General features: G+C 44.1%; 1 protein-coding gene across 9 annotated transcripts in view; it reads left to right on the top strand.

The window, feature by feature from the left end:
- Positions 1-499: 499 nt before the first annotated feature.
- The window catches only part of CCDC88C (coiled-coil domain containing 88C), a 100,008-nt gene continuing 84,207 nt past the window's right edge, over positions 500-16,300 (top strand). For 8 of the 9 annotated variants that reach the window (XR_007509570.1, XR_007509571.1, XM_049828449.1 and 5 more), the window contains exons 1-3: positions 500-826; positions 992-1,092; positions 9,579-9,687. Coding sequence is in view for 6 of the 9 variants with exons in the window: in XM_049828449.1 (XP_049684406.1) it covers positions 767-826; positions 992-1,092; positions 9,579-9,687 (270 nt within the window). In the remaining 3 variants the exon portion in view is untranslated. Of the gene's footprint in view, positions 827-991; positions 1,093-9,578; positions 9,688-10,631; positions 10,721-16,300 lie in introns of those variants that run through there. The other variant, XM_049828453.1, reaches the window with a different exon arrangement.

Genomic DNA, 16,300 nt, shown 5'->3' with positions numbered 1-16,300 from the left:
AAGCCGGGGCCGGCCGCAGAGGGGCGGACAGACGCCGCCGGCCCCCCCCTCCCCCGTCTCGCAAACTTTCGGCCGCGGGACAGCGGCGGCGGCCGCTCCCGGGGACGGGGACGCGCAACGGACGGGCGAAGCCGGGACCGGCAGCGCGCGCCAGGGGCAGGGCCAGCAGCTCGGCCCGGCTTCGCACCGCGTCCCGCCCCCGCGGCCACCCAGGGGTGCCGCCCATTGGCCTGCGCCGACCGTCTCCGCGCCTCTCATTCGCGGCGGGCCGTGCCCGTCACGGCACTGCCGCGGCCCGGGTCTAATTGCCGGGCAAGGGCGCGCCGCGCCACAGGTAGGGTGCGGAGCGAAGCGAAGCGGGGCTGGCGGGCTCGCGCGGTGCCGCGCTGCTGCCCGGAGCCGCCCCGCGGGAGCTTCGCGCCTCTGCTCCCGGCCTCGGGGGAGCTCGCCGCGGGCGGTTGTCACCCCTCGCCCCCCTCTCTCGGCGTGGCTCGCGCCTGCCCGGGCAGCCCCGGCTGCGGGGCGAGCTCGGTGGGGGAAGACCGGCCTGTTGCTGCCGGGAGGAGGGACCGCGGCGGCGGCGAGCGGCCCCGCGTCTCCCCCCCCGGCGCGGGGGCGGGGGAGCGATGAGCCGCGCATTGTTTCCCCTGTAGGCAGCGCCCGGCGGGCAGCGGGGCGGCCGGCCATGGGCTCCGCGCCTTTGTCTCCCGAGTGAGCCGGCCCCGCTCCCGCAGCCTCCCGCCGCCGCCAGCCGGGCCCCGGCGACATGGACGTGACCGTCTCCGAGCTCCTGGAGCTCTTCCTGCAGAGCCCCTTGGTGACCTGGGTGAGCAGAGCGGGGGGCGGGGGGGTGGGGGGGGGGAGCGGGGAGGCTGCCGGCGGGGCGGCCCCGGCCCGGTGGGGGGGTGTGTGTGGGGGGGGGGGGGGGGTGGGTGGGGGCGGCCGGGCCCTGCCGCCCCAACCCCAACCCCGCTGTCCTTCCTCCCGGCAGGTGAAAACCTTCGGGGCGCTGGGGAGCGGGGACGGGGACAACCTCGGCGTCTACATGGACCTGGTGGATGGCGTCGTCCTGAACAAAATCATGCTGCAAATGTGAGTGGGCTCCCGAGGGAGGGGGTGGGCGCCCCGCGGCTGCGCGGGGCCGGGCCCGCCCGGGGGGGCGGCAGCGCCCCGCGTCCCTCGGCTCCTGGCGGCCGGTGGGGCCGGGGCTGCGGAGGGAGAGGCCGGCGGTTCCCGTGCGGTGTGTGTCCCTCTGGGATCGGGAGGCTTTCGCAGCGGACAGGCTGGAAGGACAGGGTATAGGGCGAAAGCACCGGCTTGGCGTTTTTCTCCTTTCGGTTGCTCTTTGAAATGGGCAAAAACAAAGGAGGGGAAGAGGCCAAAATCCCAAACCAATCCGGTTCCATAAAATCTGCTTCAACGCTTTTCTGGTTTTTTTTTTGGGTGGCACGTGTTTTTTGCTTTTTTTTTTTTTCTTTTGTTCCAAACAGTTACTTTTTCTTAGTTGTTCACATATGCTTTAGGGGAAGGTATGTGGCAGTACAAATAAGGAAATGAAAGCACTTTATCATGCGAAGCTTTACTGGGGGGACTTCATCTGAAGTGTGTCTACTCTTGAGTAAACTTGGATATTAAATACATAGTTTAGAAAAAAAACACATAACCCAGCTTCAGTGATCTCTCTTTCGGGCAGCACTGTAAGGATATGTCCTGAGGAAACATATAAATGGGTTAAAAGAGTGAGCCCTGATAATACTGAAGTGAATTGTTGGTAGAACTTGTATTTTTAACCACATCCTTTCCTGTTGTTGGTCTGCTGCATGCAGGTCCTGACTGCTTTCTATCATCTCTGTATTTGCTTTTAAATATTCTGAAATGTGTCTGATAAGGAGTTTGTAGGGAGAAGTATTTGACTGTCAGGGGAGGAGACTTTGGAAATCACTCGATTTTGGCGCTGCATTCTTAAGTGAATGAAATCAGCTGAAGGTTGACTAGTGATTTGCAATGTTAGGCCAAGTTGAAGAACTTACATGAAGAATTCGTATTAGAATCTTTAATTGAAATTCTTGAAAAGCAACTTTAAAAGAAGTCTGACAACCCATGCCCCACCCACTAAAGTTGGCAAGTTTTGTTATCTTATGGTACCTGGCTCCTCCATCTGAAAAGGTATCAAATTTTCTTCTGTTTTGGTGTTACTAACAGTGGAAATTGTGAACTGGAACTTAGATAGTGACGATTCACGATTTGGATCAGAATCCAGATCAATCAGCCCACTTGGGGATAACAAACTAGTGGTGTAAAATGGGATTTACACCCAGTTAGCTGGGATGGAAACCTGATGTAAAGAGAAGACATAATTTCCAGCATTTCTCAAGGAGTAATTACACTTTAAAAGAGAACTTTCTGCAAATTAGAGCCTTGAGTATGAGCATTCAGATCCAGACTTGTTGTTTTCCAAGATGCGGGAAATTGGATTTTGATTTATGACCATTGTGTTTGGCAGGGAGATGACCAACCAAACTATCAAGAAACAGCAGCAGTTGAGTCTGCTGCAGGTTTAACCAACTGAACTATCATTGTTGTCTAATATGTGAAAGAACCTTACTAGTTCAAAAAGAGAAAAAGCAATACTTGGTTGCTCTTGAATTTTGTTATTAAATAGGCTAAAGTTATGTGGCTTTTGAATGGCTGTGGCATTCTTATGAGTGATGTATTTTAGAAGTGCTTGATCAGGTGGTGTATGTAAGCTTAAGTATTTTGTAGTTGATCATCAAAGTATGTCTAGGGAGACATAAAATTGTTAAAGTCTATGGAGCAACTTAACAATGCTCTGGGGACAAGGAGTGAATGATAAGATCTCATTGAAATAACAAAGATAAGGATATAGGTTGACTGAGTGCAATGATACTAGTTGGCATTTCATGGGATGTCGTGTGTTTGTGAGAAATGCCCTGGCGTGTTTACTTGCCTTAAGCAGTCAGGAAAATAAGTTTGTTTTTTCCAAAAAACATCTATGCTAGCAGTGTCGCAGAAGGTGTAAGTGGAGGAAGCACAAGCAGTGTGGAGTAGGAAACTGTCCCATTATATGCCATCAGGGCTTTTTTTACCCTTTTTTAGGCAGCTTTGGCAGCGCTTCCAGTGTTGTCTAAGGAGCTTGAAACCAAGAGCCCAAGGCTGTTTAATGTAGGAAGGATTGCGGTTGTATTTATGTGTCCTAACCCAGCAAGGCGCTCAGGAGAGGTGCTGACTGTGACCTTCGCTTTTTCCTGACTTAACCTTTAGAAATTGCAATGCAATTACTGCTTGCCTGTAAATCAGGAAAGCCTTGCAAGGCGTGTTTCTGCCCCACAAAGCTTTCAGAATAGAAAAATAAATGTCTTTTGAAATGCTTGCTCATCAGTTTTTCAAGTCCTCATCACCGAAGATGACTTTCAGTGCTTGGCTTGAGACCTTTTTTTTTTTCTGCTCAAATTGCATTAATGAGGGCCGTTGATAAATAGGCTAGAATTTGATACACCATGCTGTGATAGTGTTGATTGCCTAAAAGCATGGATGCATGCATGCACACATATGCAGAGAGCAGGGAATAGAAGGGTGAAAGAACTGGGCTTTTGATGTGTATGGCTGTCTCCTCACTCGTGTGTTATTTCACTTTTAGTTTTTTAGGTTAAATACCCTGCTTGCCTGCTTACTGGAACACAGATAGCACAGGCGCATGAGCTTGCATCTAAACACCAGGTGCGATGCAGTACTTTGCTGCAGATCAACAGGTTTCTTTCAGTGAAGATATCAAAAGCTAATTTCTTGAATTTCATTATTAAAAATAAAACATTTTTGTCCTGCAGCGAAGCAGAATTTAAGTTTAATCCATGGCCAAAAAGACAGGTGGCTCTGTGAAGAAATCCAGATATACCTGTTCAGTGGAGATTGCTGAATGAAAGTAAGGCTTTAGCTGTTTGAGGTGTGAGTGGGCTGTATGAGTTCACTCAGCCTCTAGTTTCTGTTGTGATGGGTTGGATTTTGCCCAAATGCCGTCTGGCAGCTTGGAGTGGGTGGAGAAGATTCCAACTGCTTGATGTTGTGGGGTCAATGTTTTTTAGGTGGTAGATTCATATCAGCAAGGCAGCTGTGTCACCAGAGGGGTAGGTGACATCTATCGCTTTGCCTGCCTGCCAGCTCCCTGCTGGCTGTGTGACAGGAGGTGAAAATAGGGCTGTGCCTTCGCTCCATCCTCTTCAGAAATGAACTGCCCCCAGGAATGCTAGTGCTGAATAAATCGTAGTTTGCTCAGGCACACCAAATGTAGCCGTGCAAGGGCTGAGGCAGGGAACCTGACTTGGGCTTAGGCAGATTCTGGCCACAGCGTGGTCGGTAGGTAACCAGTCGTTGGGCTTTGCTGGTGATCCCTTTGCTTACTGGTGGTCCCTAACAAAGCAAGACCCTTTTTTTAAAAGAGTTGGGGATTGCTTAGTTCTCAGTAGTGGTGCCTAGCTGCTTAACAAGTTAAATCTAATAGGAAGAGACAGACAGCAGTGTTTGGTTTCCCCACTTATATTTTAAACCAAGACAAATGTATTTTCAAGTCATTTTGCTGTAAATGAATGGTTTCCTTTTCCTGTGTTCTGTCCAAGTGTATACCCCAACCTGATCATGCATGAAGGACACATTGATTTTCGCAGACTTGCAGTACTGGCAGAATACTCTGCATACAAAAATGTTTGTTAATCTTCAAAGTGGAACTGCCGTGTCCTGAGCTTCTGTGTTTCTGGTGGGTTTATGTGTATCAAGTTAACGAGCTTGTCTGTGGACAAATTTTAAAGAACTTTTTTCAGATGATTGTGTGTCACTTCCTGGTATGAAACTAGCATATGGTGACACTGCATAGACTGCCTTCAGTGTTACAGTTGCAGCTGTGGCATAATACCTACAAGCATAAGCAAATATTTGCCCTGTTTAACTTATACAAAGTTTTATTTGGGAAATGGTGGGGGGTTTTACATAATGCAGACACATAAGTGTTTTCACGTTGACGGGTTCTAATTCTTCTGATTGATAGTAGGCTCTGCTTTTCTGTTAAAACACTTAGCAAACAGGAGTGTGTATTAGCAATACAGCTGATAAAACTACTTGTATTAAAACCACATAATAAACCTGCACGATAATAGTTTTTTTCTTTTCAATTACAGCTGTCATGGTTTGTGGTACTGTCAATCTGTCATCTTTAATTTAGACCATGTGACAGGAACAGCCATGTTGTGAGTGCCCGCTTCTTGTGGTTTGTAACAAATGGCATGAATACCGGAAGGTTAAAGATATGCATCCGTTTAATTTAAAATCTCCTTTAGAGGTGCATTTTTCTACCATTTCCAGGCAATTTAGAAACCCTGCCAGCCTTAGTGGTGTCACCCCACTTTTTGCTAGAGGAAGAAGTTGGATGATAGGAGAGTTAGACCGGTTGAAGAGTGGTATATGTCCAGTTAGTGAGTTACCTGCAGAGCGAAGTGCCATGGGGTGCTGGACACACCAGGCACAGCCGATTCTTTCTGGCATCTCATAACCCTTGGGCTCGGCTTGTGGGCTTCCCCATTACTCATCAAAGTTACTTGTCAGAAATTGGTCGAATGGGATTGTCACTTTGAATTTTAAAAATGAAAATTTTTTTTTTTTTACTTTTATTAATTGGTTGCTTAAGGGTTTGCATCTTCAAGTCCTTGTGCTGCTGGTCCCACGTCTGCTGAACTCGTCGCTTGGCCTCTGTCTCCTGGCCCTTCCTTTCCTCTGTGCTCCTGTAAAAGCCATGAAGGAGTACAAACCAGAGGACCTCTTTAAAATGTTTGGGTATATAGTGAGGTTTGAGACTTTCCTTTTGTTTATTTTGCTTGGGTGTTTTTTACTGGTTTGTGAAGTACCTCTCTTAGTCATGCCACAGTCATGCTGCCTCAGTCTTATTTAGGTAACATTTCTGATCTTGAGGAGCAGGTGGGTTTTAAAAAAAGAGAATTGTAGTTTTTGTTGTATTTGTGTATAAGGGAAAGACCAAACAGCAAAAGACTGAAAAAGCATCTCATTGAGGTTGTGTTCAGGGATTTTTCAGATACATTCAAAACAGGAATTTGTTTGGGTTAACTGGTTAGTGTTGCAAAAAAATCTATTCAGTTTTCAATAAGAACCTTGGAAAGAGTTTCTTTCTGTAAAATTCTTCAAAATCAAGTTTCACCAACCAAACAGGTGCTATTATGTGTGGAGTGTGATACCTACACCTCTCTTTAATTCAGGGCAGAACCACTTTTAAAGACAGAATTTGCCTCTTGCGGTGTAATTTTACTGAGGTGCTTTTTTTCCTTCCGGTCTCTGCTTCCCCTTCCTGCTTTTCCCTGCCGTAGATCGGGCTGTTTGGGTTGTAGAGTTTCGAGTACCTTGGTCTCTCTAGGTTTTTTGCCTTTTTCTTTCACTTCTCTTGAGGTCGGAGAGCGTCTGTGGCTTTGGGAATGGCAGCTCCCTCCTTCCCTGAGTGCAGGTAACCTTGGGCCTGCTCAGCCTTGGGGTGTTGCTCCGTTCCCCCTGCGGCAAGGCCTGCCCAGCTCTGGGCTGCTCTCTGCTCCCCTTTGGGTCTGGGTCAGCTCCCGCAGCAGAAGGGACGTTTGGTGCCTCTCCTGGCTCCTCAGTCTCACCCCTGCCACGTCTCCCTGAGATGTCTCATGAGCTGGGTGAGTGACCTGGAGGAGGCAGCAGCAGCAGGAGGGATCCAGCTGACCTTGCGTAATGCGACAGGGTTGTTCTAGGTGGGAGGTCTGACGCAGATGATGTTTGAAAAATGCAAGAAATATATTCTTTCTGAATAAACACATGCCTCGAACCCTTGATTCTTACAAGTGTTCATCTCCGTGCTTGTTAGGTCAAAAGGTGTTTTGCCAGTTCGACTGGATAAAATTGAACTTACCTGGTAAACGGAAAAGAATAAATCTATCTCTTTTTTTTGGGAACCTCCCAGTGCCTCTGAGAGCAACCTTCTGTGGCTCCTCCAAGTTCTTGGCTGTGGAGCTAGGACAGCTGTAGTCAGTAGTCGACCTTATCTGATCCAGGATTAAGAAAAGATATGGCAACAAATGAAGAAGAAATGGGATATTGCTTGTTGAGAAGGAATTGTTTAGTTTTCCCTGTGGAGACAAGAAGCCCTGTGGTAGTTCGAAGCGTCAGCTGTGCTGGCCTTTCACATCTTGTGCAAATGGTCCTCTCAAGTGAGCTGATGTGCTGGACGAAGTTGGTTACACAACATACTCGGAAATCCAAACCATCATATTTTTGAGTGACGTTCTGCTTTCAGGAAAGCTTTTAACTTGCTTGTCTGTGAGGAGGAGGAGGAGGCTGGACTGCCAGAGTGACACTGTGTGCTGTGGTTTGGCTCCAGGGTAAGAGGACCCTGAGGTCAGTGGCATTAAGGGCTCTTGGGGCAACCGATTACCCTTAATGAAGATGATAGGATAAAAGCTCCAGAATTGCTTCTGAGGGCCCCATCCTGCCAATGCTTATGTTCTTGTAATGGACGACTAGCTCTGCTGTGCCAAAAGATGAGCAGGTCTTGTCTTGGAAGGAGGAGTTGCTCTGTCTTAAAGTGCTTCTGAAAACAGCATCCAAGCCCTGCAGTTACGCTGCCTACAGCTGTTGAAGAAATCGCTTTTCCTTTGCTGTGGCTGGTGGGTGTGTGTTGTGGATTTTTGCTCTGTTTTGTGCAGTTTTGGGAAGGGTTGTGGAGTATTGCTCTCCTATATAGTCAAAGCTTTCTCTTCCTGGCAGTAGACCTGGGTCACTGTCAGACGGTGGTATGGCAGTGGTGCTTCCTACATGAGCTTTCACATGGAAACAAGAACTGTAGGTTGACCCTTCTGTTTGGCCATCTTCCCTTTACTGTACGTGTCTTCCCTTTACTGTACATGTCTTCCCTTTACGTGTCTTCCCTTTTAGCTTCCTGGTTTGTTGTTGTGACCTTGCCTAAAAAGACTAAGCATCCAGCTTCCTTCAGGACCCAACATCTGCTCAGAGAATACTGAAGGCAAGGTACTCTCCAAATTCAAGCTCAGGTGCCATTTATGCTTCTCCAACTTGCTGTGGTGCTGAAGACCCATACTGTCAAGCTGTGTATGGGTATGGCTTCTCTGCGCCTGTGTCTGAGCATCAGTAAAATGGAATACTTATTACAGATTTTACTTTAAAAGCTTGTTACAGTTGCCTCTCTTTGTTTGCTTTTTTCCAAAATTTATTACAGTGCCAATCGGTATACAAAATCCTTTGCTGCTGTAAAGGTTGTGTAGGGTCTTGCTAGTTTATGCTAGTGGCAGTTTTGCTCATGTGTACTTCAGTTTGCTTGAACCCTGGTACATAAATACTGTGTCTCATGTTATCTGCTGCCAAGGCAGTTTTGTGTCATCTCTGGAATATGCGTGTATTCTGTCATACTTATACACATAGCACTGCTTTCACTAGAGGGATGGTTGTGCATTGGCAGATATATTTTAAAAATAAATATTGGATCAGTTCCTCTTTTATTTCCTTGTCAGTGCCAGAGTTCAATATTTGGCCCTGGAAGAGCTGTGAATGGCTTAATTAACAACCAAAGCAGAGCTCTGGGAGGCAGGTATTTGGATTGTGTAGGGGTTTGCTGGTAAGAGTCTTTATTGGAGGGGAAATGCAGAGCTTTGATCAATGTTATTGACAGATAAAGGTTTTTAGGTTCCTTTTTTTGCAACATGTTAGGGTGTACACAGAAGATCTGAAGGTGCACATTCTAATTAAATTATTTGCAGCTTTTTTCCTGTGTTTTATTTTTTATTTTAGAAGTAAAATTTCTTCAGGTACAATTTTTATTTGCTTCCTTTAAAATAAAACAAAAACTTTAGGCTGCTTTCCTTAAAATCTTTCCACCAACTTTTTTCCTGTCTTGCTTACATCTCTGCCTATGTTTATATTTTGTTCATATCTTGAAGCCCAGTAGAATGAGGGCCCAGTAGAGCTGTCTTCTGTGACACAGTGGGTATATGAGAGAGAGGTCTAGTTAGATGAAACCTGTATAATAAAAGTGTAGTGCTCCTTTTTCCCTTCACTACAGTGTATAATGCATCTGGGTTTTGCAGTTTACACAGTGACCATTGATCAAGTGTTAACACCCTCCTCTTGTCATAAGACTCAAAAGCCAAGGAAGGCATGGTAGTTTTTCCTAGGCTTCCCTTTATTTGAATAAGATAAATCCATTATTATCAGAGACTGCTTTGATCTAGTGTGCACAAACTAAATATGCTCTTTTCTTTGGGGAGATAAGAGTAAGGAGGGAAGCTGCCCTGAACTGCTGTGTGGGTTAAGCTGAAGTAGGATACTTTGTGGCACACAGGAAGATTTCCAACTTAGAGGTGCAAAGGTAATGAGCTTATTCTATCGTGAACTAATGTATATGTATACTGTATAATTATGTCAGCTTGTTAATGGGTAAATTTTTAAGGGTTTTCCTAATGGTGCATTATGGAGATGCTAAGTCTTAGCACTGAGTAAACCAGTAATACTTTGTTTCCTTTTTCTTCTTTTAATAGAGATCCTCGACCAACCAACCAACGTGTCAACAAGCATGTAAATAACGACACGTATCTTCGGGTTCAAAACCTGACCATCTTAGTCAGAAACATTAAGACTTACTATCAGGTGAGATTTCTGTTCTCTGCTTATTGCTCTGTGGTGATTGCTGTAACATTTCAGCTAGTGCAGGGGCTGGTGGTTCAAAAAGAAGCTTGCTAAAGGAAATGGAGGGGAAATTGTGTTTGTGTAAAGGTACTTTCAGTCATGCTTTCCTTATGAAATGACAGTACGGCTACCTTCTCTATCCCTCCTGGCCAGAGGCTGCTTCCCTGCCACCCTCTTTTTTTAAAGAAGAAATTGTGCTTGAAGGCTGTGATAGCACTTGGAGATACATGTAGTAAAAAGGTTCTTTTGTGGTGGGGTTGTGGGGTGTGCATGTGAAGGGGTTTGCTGAAACTGAAATAATGTTTTAGGGTATAAAAACTGAAACTGAAATAATGTTTTAGGGTATACCTGTTTAAAGCAAGTAACCTCTTACAGGGGCTGCCAGCACATAAATTGTTATGAAGAAATATCTTTAATGCTAGAATGTAAGCCTCAAATTGATATACTGTTAATTAGAAAAGATAAATTTGTGCTTATCTTGAAGGTAGACTTCTCATGCTGTGTACTTGTTCTTAGGTGTTAAAGGAGTTGTTTGTTCTGAACTCTCTTCTCTAAGATGCTTAAGTGCAGGAATGACAGCAAATTCTCACAAATAGTGCAATTCTTAAGCGACATCCTTGAACTGACCATCAGTGTTCCTCTGCTGTAATAGTGCTCCCCTAAAACCGGGGTGGTGACAGCTGAGCACTTTTGCAGACTTGGGTACATGTTGGATGCTGCTGGAAAGCCACAGGAGTGAATTCAGTTACTCTAAATAGAATTTCTGTATACACACTATTGTGTATATTTAGACTCCTTAGTGAGAAGGGTAGCTGTTCTGCTGTTTCCTTTTACACATCTTTTGCCAGATTGGAAAGCTGTGCAGTATAAACCAGGCTGAAACCATTGAGGACTGTTAAAGTGCTCCTCTGCATATGTGTCTCAATAATGGACAAAACAACTAAACTGTTGGAGTTGATGTCAGTGTGCTTATCCTGGACACTTCATCTTTTCTGTACATATGGAATAGACTGTGTATTGGCTTTGTCTTCAAAATACAGAAGAGATGTAATGCTTAACTACAGTAGTGCCTTTTGATGATGTTCTTTTCCAGAGCTTGCCTACTGCTATTCCATGTTATTGTCACTACTCTGCTTCTGGACTTGCTTAGGGAAGCCTAAAAGAGAGAATGACTTGTGAAAAAGTCAGATGAGGTGGATGACTCGTGTGCAAGTTCCAGTGGCCTGCTAGGAAAATGAAGTGTGTAACTCAGGTTTGAGATGATGTAGAAGAGTATCATGTATTTCTGAAGACAGCTGACCTGTGTCTTGATTGTTGAGAACTGGAGATGCTGATGCAGTGTGGTGTCATTCCTGAGACTTGTGATTTTTAAGGGGAAATTCCATTTGATCATAACTAGAGGCTGAAGGTTTTCTTGGTTTCTCTGTTACCCACTGAACAGTGTAAATGTGTATGGAGTCTATAAGCAAAAAGGACTATGTTTAAGGACAGGGACGGGACTAGTCTTTCTCCCTTACTTCTCACCCCCACAAGATTTACAGTCTGTGAGTCTGGTCCTTCAGGTGTTGAAACTCTGAAGCTTTTTATTTGAGTTCTTTGTCTTGGAGCTGATAATCTGACCTCTTTTAAGAGTACCTGAAGAGAGATCACAGTCAGGAAAAAAGAAAAGTGATTCAGAATCATATGATATATTGCTTGGTGTCTTGTTGACCTAGCTGTTGAGCTGTGTAATCATAATCCAATAAAGCTAGCAACAACTAAAATAGGTTAAGACACAGAGTTTTCAATGGGAAACAGTAGTTGAAGCTTGCAGTAGCAGGAGTAGCAGTGTTGTTCCTGTTGTAGTGTAGAAATTAAGTAGTATAAATCTTGCTGCCTGAAGACTATAAATACTGTATATAAACAAAGCAGTCATGACAGCTTATCATTCTTTGCATTTGGTCCTGACAATGTGTAATTACAACAAAGCTTAAAATAAAATCACATTTTTTTGTGATGATAATGTTATATAAGAAACTCATTTGTCCTTGTCACAATCGCATCTTCAGGGCAAATCCAAGGTCTCGACACTAATCTGAGATTTCTTTATATGTGGTGGTGTGCAGCCTTCAACTCCTCGTAGTCTGGGAGGACTTAAGGCCATCTATGCTGTAACTGAACTCTCTGTGATTGATGCTGAGTATAACGTCACATCTGTTCTAATGTTTGTGTTAGATATTTGGAGGGATTCTTGTGTTTTAGGATCTAAGTAGCTTTTACTGGTTTTTTCAACATGCAACCAAGTGGATGCTTTGGAATATATTAACTACCATTAGGCCTCTTCTCTCCTGAATATTAGAGATTTTTTGAAAATATTTTGAAGTTGTGGGCATTGTTTGATGAAGTAGTATTAATACATTAACTTAAGTTAAAATGAGGGTAGTATCTTACTGCCTGAAAACATGCAATCAAATTTGGTTGCAGACTGGAAGGGGGGCAGGCAGGAAGTTCCTGACAAACAATAGGAACACAAATTTGCTGCTTCCTCAAGAGAAACAAAGGCTCTAAAAATACAGTGCTGGCCTTGATGTTTTACATTCCCTTTCACTTAATGGACCCAAGTCAAGTTTATGGCTTAGTTATTCAATTTGGTAGACCAGGTCTCCTAGAATGAGGAAAATGCCACCTCATGCTTTATTGAAGGACATTGGTGGATATGAAAGAATACTTGCTCCTCTCTGCACTGGGCAGCAGCTGATCAAGAGTATGATGTGAATTCATGGTACTGTAAACTGTATCTGAGGAAGGTGACAAAAGTGGCTACTAAAATTAACTCTGATATTCAGAAGCTAGTTGACATTTTGGATCATATAATTGTCTAGTGTATCTGTATCTAATATCAGATTTCACTTATATTTGTATAGCTAATCTCTTTGTTAAAGCAAAATTCTCATTAATACAGATAATATTACCTCAGAAAACAAGGACAGGTCTAGTCTATAAGTGTGAATGCAGGTCTTCTCCACAGTGTTGGGGCTTTCCTGATCTCTTAGGCTTAGTGTCTTTGCTAGGAATGGCTATGGACAAACCAGCCTGTTGGTGGAATTTGGCTTTGATTTGAGCCATAAAGATCAGTTCCTAGCTGGGCTTCAGCAGGCATAACTTGGGAGGGGTAAATGCAGTAGAGAAGCCTTCATTTTTAGAAGTTTGATAACTGAATTTGTTCATTAACAACTTTCTGAAGAGTTGCCTTCTCACAGCTTTCAGCTGTGTAAAACTGGATTGCTGATGGCTACTAGGAAAAAACATTGTGTCAGGAATCGTAAAATGGAAGGCTTGGTGTTTTTTTTTAAATTGGGTATGTAATATTTGTTACTGGTAGTAGCAGGCAACATTTCTGCATTTCCCACTTCAGTGGTTGCACCTTTGCAGGTCTGTTATTGGCTTGAGAGGCCCCTGTTTTGAAACCAGGCAAATTACTCACTTTGCTGTGGGATTTCATGAGCATTCAAGAGAATCTGTCATTAGTTGCATTTAATAACTGTTAACAGGATTGGTTGACTGGAGAAACGGCTGGTCATAAAACTTCTGGAATTGGTGCCATATCTTGGAAAAGGGCTGAGCACAGCAGAATGTGTTCATTGCTCTAAGTGTGAGTTTTATGTGTCTCTTCTTGCTCTGACTGAATTCAGACACTTGGCTGTCTTTAAACTGGAATTCAAAATGGTTTTGTAGGGAGTAGTTTAGTACAGAGAATTGCAGGTTACTGTCTGTAACTGCAGTGAGGATGTTGATTAAAGGGATCAATAGAGAACTGAGTGTATTGGAGAAGAGATACTCTTCCATTTCTTGCTGGTGCAGGTGTTGTGCATCCTGGTTAAAGGGTGAAGTCTTTACCCCATACTACAGCTAACCAGTGTATATGGGACAGATTGACCTCCAGCTGTTGCCTGCTGCCTTGTGTTGTTAATGTAGTTGGGAATGTTGGTCCTTAGGCTGACACTGGCTAGCCCAGTGCAACGCAGATGAAATTATTTTGCTATTCCTGAGCTCTGCCTTCACTTTGAAATGCTTCTGTTATGAGCTCCACTAAGGCTTATCTACTGGTCCAATTACATTGGCTTGAATATAGTTCAGGGTGTGAGTACTGCAAGACAATGATGTTCGGCTTCACCGAAATAAGTGCTCTTGACCCTTGTTGACAGTGAGTTGGTATGGCCTTAATTCCCTGGGACCTTGTGCTGCTTTTCCAAAGGGTGATTAGTCCCAGCTGTGGCAACTGTCTTCATAGTGGTGTGGCAGTGTCCCTGTTTCTGACAGAGTTCATTGGCAAAGTTTAAAAAAAAAAAAAAAGGGAACAAAAAACCCCTTAAGCTGCAACCACCTGTGCAAGAGCTAGCATTGTTGCTGGTTCTGTCACTTCTGATGATGGAAGAAGGCGGCTAGAATATCTGAGGGGTGTTGGCCTATCCCTTTGCTGTGCTGTAGGGAATATTTAAATCCTGTAGGTGCTGATACTTGAAGTGTCCATGTAAGAGCAGCTGCCCTGACGTCCGCAACACTTAGAGAACACGCTCAGACCTATAGTTTTGGAAGAGGCCTAAGGCAGGCTGGCAGGAGAAGCTGAAATGGCTTTGCTGTCCTTCTCTGCTCATGTGTTAACCCTTGGGTTTAGTGTTTTTCTAAGGAACTAAAAATCACTTTGATACCAGTTTATAAAAAACCCTAAATTTATGAAACGATGTGTTTTTATGTCAGCTATTTTTCTAACCTTCAAAAATGCCAGTAATCACTCCCAACAGTATGTACTTCACTCTCAAGCAAAAATTCCTACCACTTACATGAAAAACTTGAGGTTGACAGAGAGAAGAAGAAAAAAAGATTGTGATCATCCCTTGGCTAGTCCCTGTGTGGTTATTATGGCCACATCTGGAGTATGTGCATGAGGAATGCTGTTGGAAGAACTGCTACTGGAAGAAATGCTGCAATGCGGTCATGGTTGTATTTTTGTTGCCTGTATTGCCTGCAGTTGTGGCCACTAAATACCTAGCAGATTGCTTCATGTTTCTAAATAGGTTAGAAAGACTTCTTCATTTAAAAAAAAATAAAAATTGTACTGAGAGACAGTTCTGAATCCAGTTGCGACTGTGTGGCTTGTGCAGCTTCAGTAAGAAATTCCTAACTCTTAGCATTTACATTAAAGTGGAGGTGTGGGGAGTAAAGATGAAACCATTCACTGAATTTTTAGAGACTTTATAGCATCACAAATCCTACCCTCCCCACCTAAACTCACTTAGCTGGGCTCAGAGATAATGGTAAGCAAGAATGTCTTACTTTTAAGGCATGTTTCTTTAGACCTGTGTCCTTCTCCTTTTACTTGGCTGCTCTATATTTGTGTAAAACAAGTACAAGCAGCAGGATTTTTACCAGGCATGTTAAAGGGAGCTAACTGCCTGTGCGTTTGGCTGTTGCTGTGAGCAGTTTGGTGCTGGGGCTGTAGTAGTGCTGTGTTTCTAAACCCTGGAAAAGAGAGACAGTTCTGTCTTCAAGCTGGGGCAAAAGCTGGTTCTCCTGGTGGGTCAGTGAAGGTCTTGCAATACCAATAGCTTCCAGATAAAGAACTGCTTCTATAGTTGAAGCATCGAGTCAGGTGTAGAGCTCTTGACTGGACTGCAAAAAGGAATTAAAACTTGGAGCTTCAGATTTGGGCACAAGTTACTAGCTGGCAACTGTACTCAAGCTATAAATAAAGTTCTGGAAGTAGCAACGTCCTCTTCTGTGAGTTGAAATCTTTCCCTTCTAGGCAGGCTAATTCTAGTGGGCTAGTAATCCAGTCCTTAGCAAAGTAAACACCAAAATGCTAGAAATGCACATAAATGTGCACACCCTGAAGTCAAAAAGCATTCCTCTGTTCTGAGGGAGAGAGTTCATACCCACAATGACCTACTGAATTAGGTGATAAACTGCTTTTTGCTAGCCTTGTCCATTTGGTGTGTTAAAGTACAATACACCTGGGTGACTGCTTTCCTTTGATTCCTGTTCCTAGAAATCTTAATTTAGCAGCTTGGTTTAAGGGGAAACTTTCTTCATTTTGAGCTTTAAATTCCAAGATTATTAACTGAGAATGTCAGCTTTCTTGAGCAGGATACCAGAAGCTTCAACAGATAAGCTCTTTCTAATTCAAATACTCTGCTGGTCTCATGGCCTCTTTAAGAGTATGTTCTCTCCCTTTTCTGTACAGTTGAGCAGGCTATATGTATAGTCTCCTGAATTGTTCCTGCATTGAGAATTTTGTTGTTGTACTTACCAAAGGTAGCTTACGGGTTCTTGTGGCCTTATGTTGCAGCTGCATGGAGAAACAACAGTGACCAGCGGCTGAAGCTCTCTGTATCTTAGGTTTTTTTTCAAAAGTGTACAGTAAGTACGCTAATATAACAAGTAAGTTAGTACTAAGGTACTAGTGCAGAGATGCTCTGTGTTTCAGTAAGGCAGTGAGCTAGGACTCAGGAGATACAGGCACTACCTAGAGTAGGATGTTATTAGCTCTGTATTTGTTTCCATTCCTATTCTTCATTTGACTTCTTTAGTTTAAACT

Source organism: Accipiter gentilis, chromosome 25 (assembly GCF_929443795.1).
Source record: "Accipiter gentilis chromosome 25, bAccGen1.1, whole genome shotgun sequence".
Lineage (NCBI taxonomy): Eukaryota > Metazoa > Chordata > Aves > Accipitriformes > Accipitridae > Astur > Astur gentilis.
Note: the sequence above shows the minus strand (reverse complement) of the source record. Positions and strands in the feature narration are given on the sequence as shown.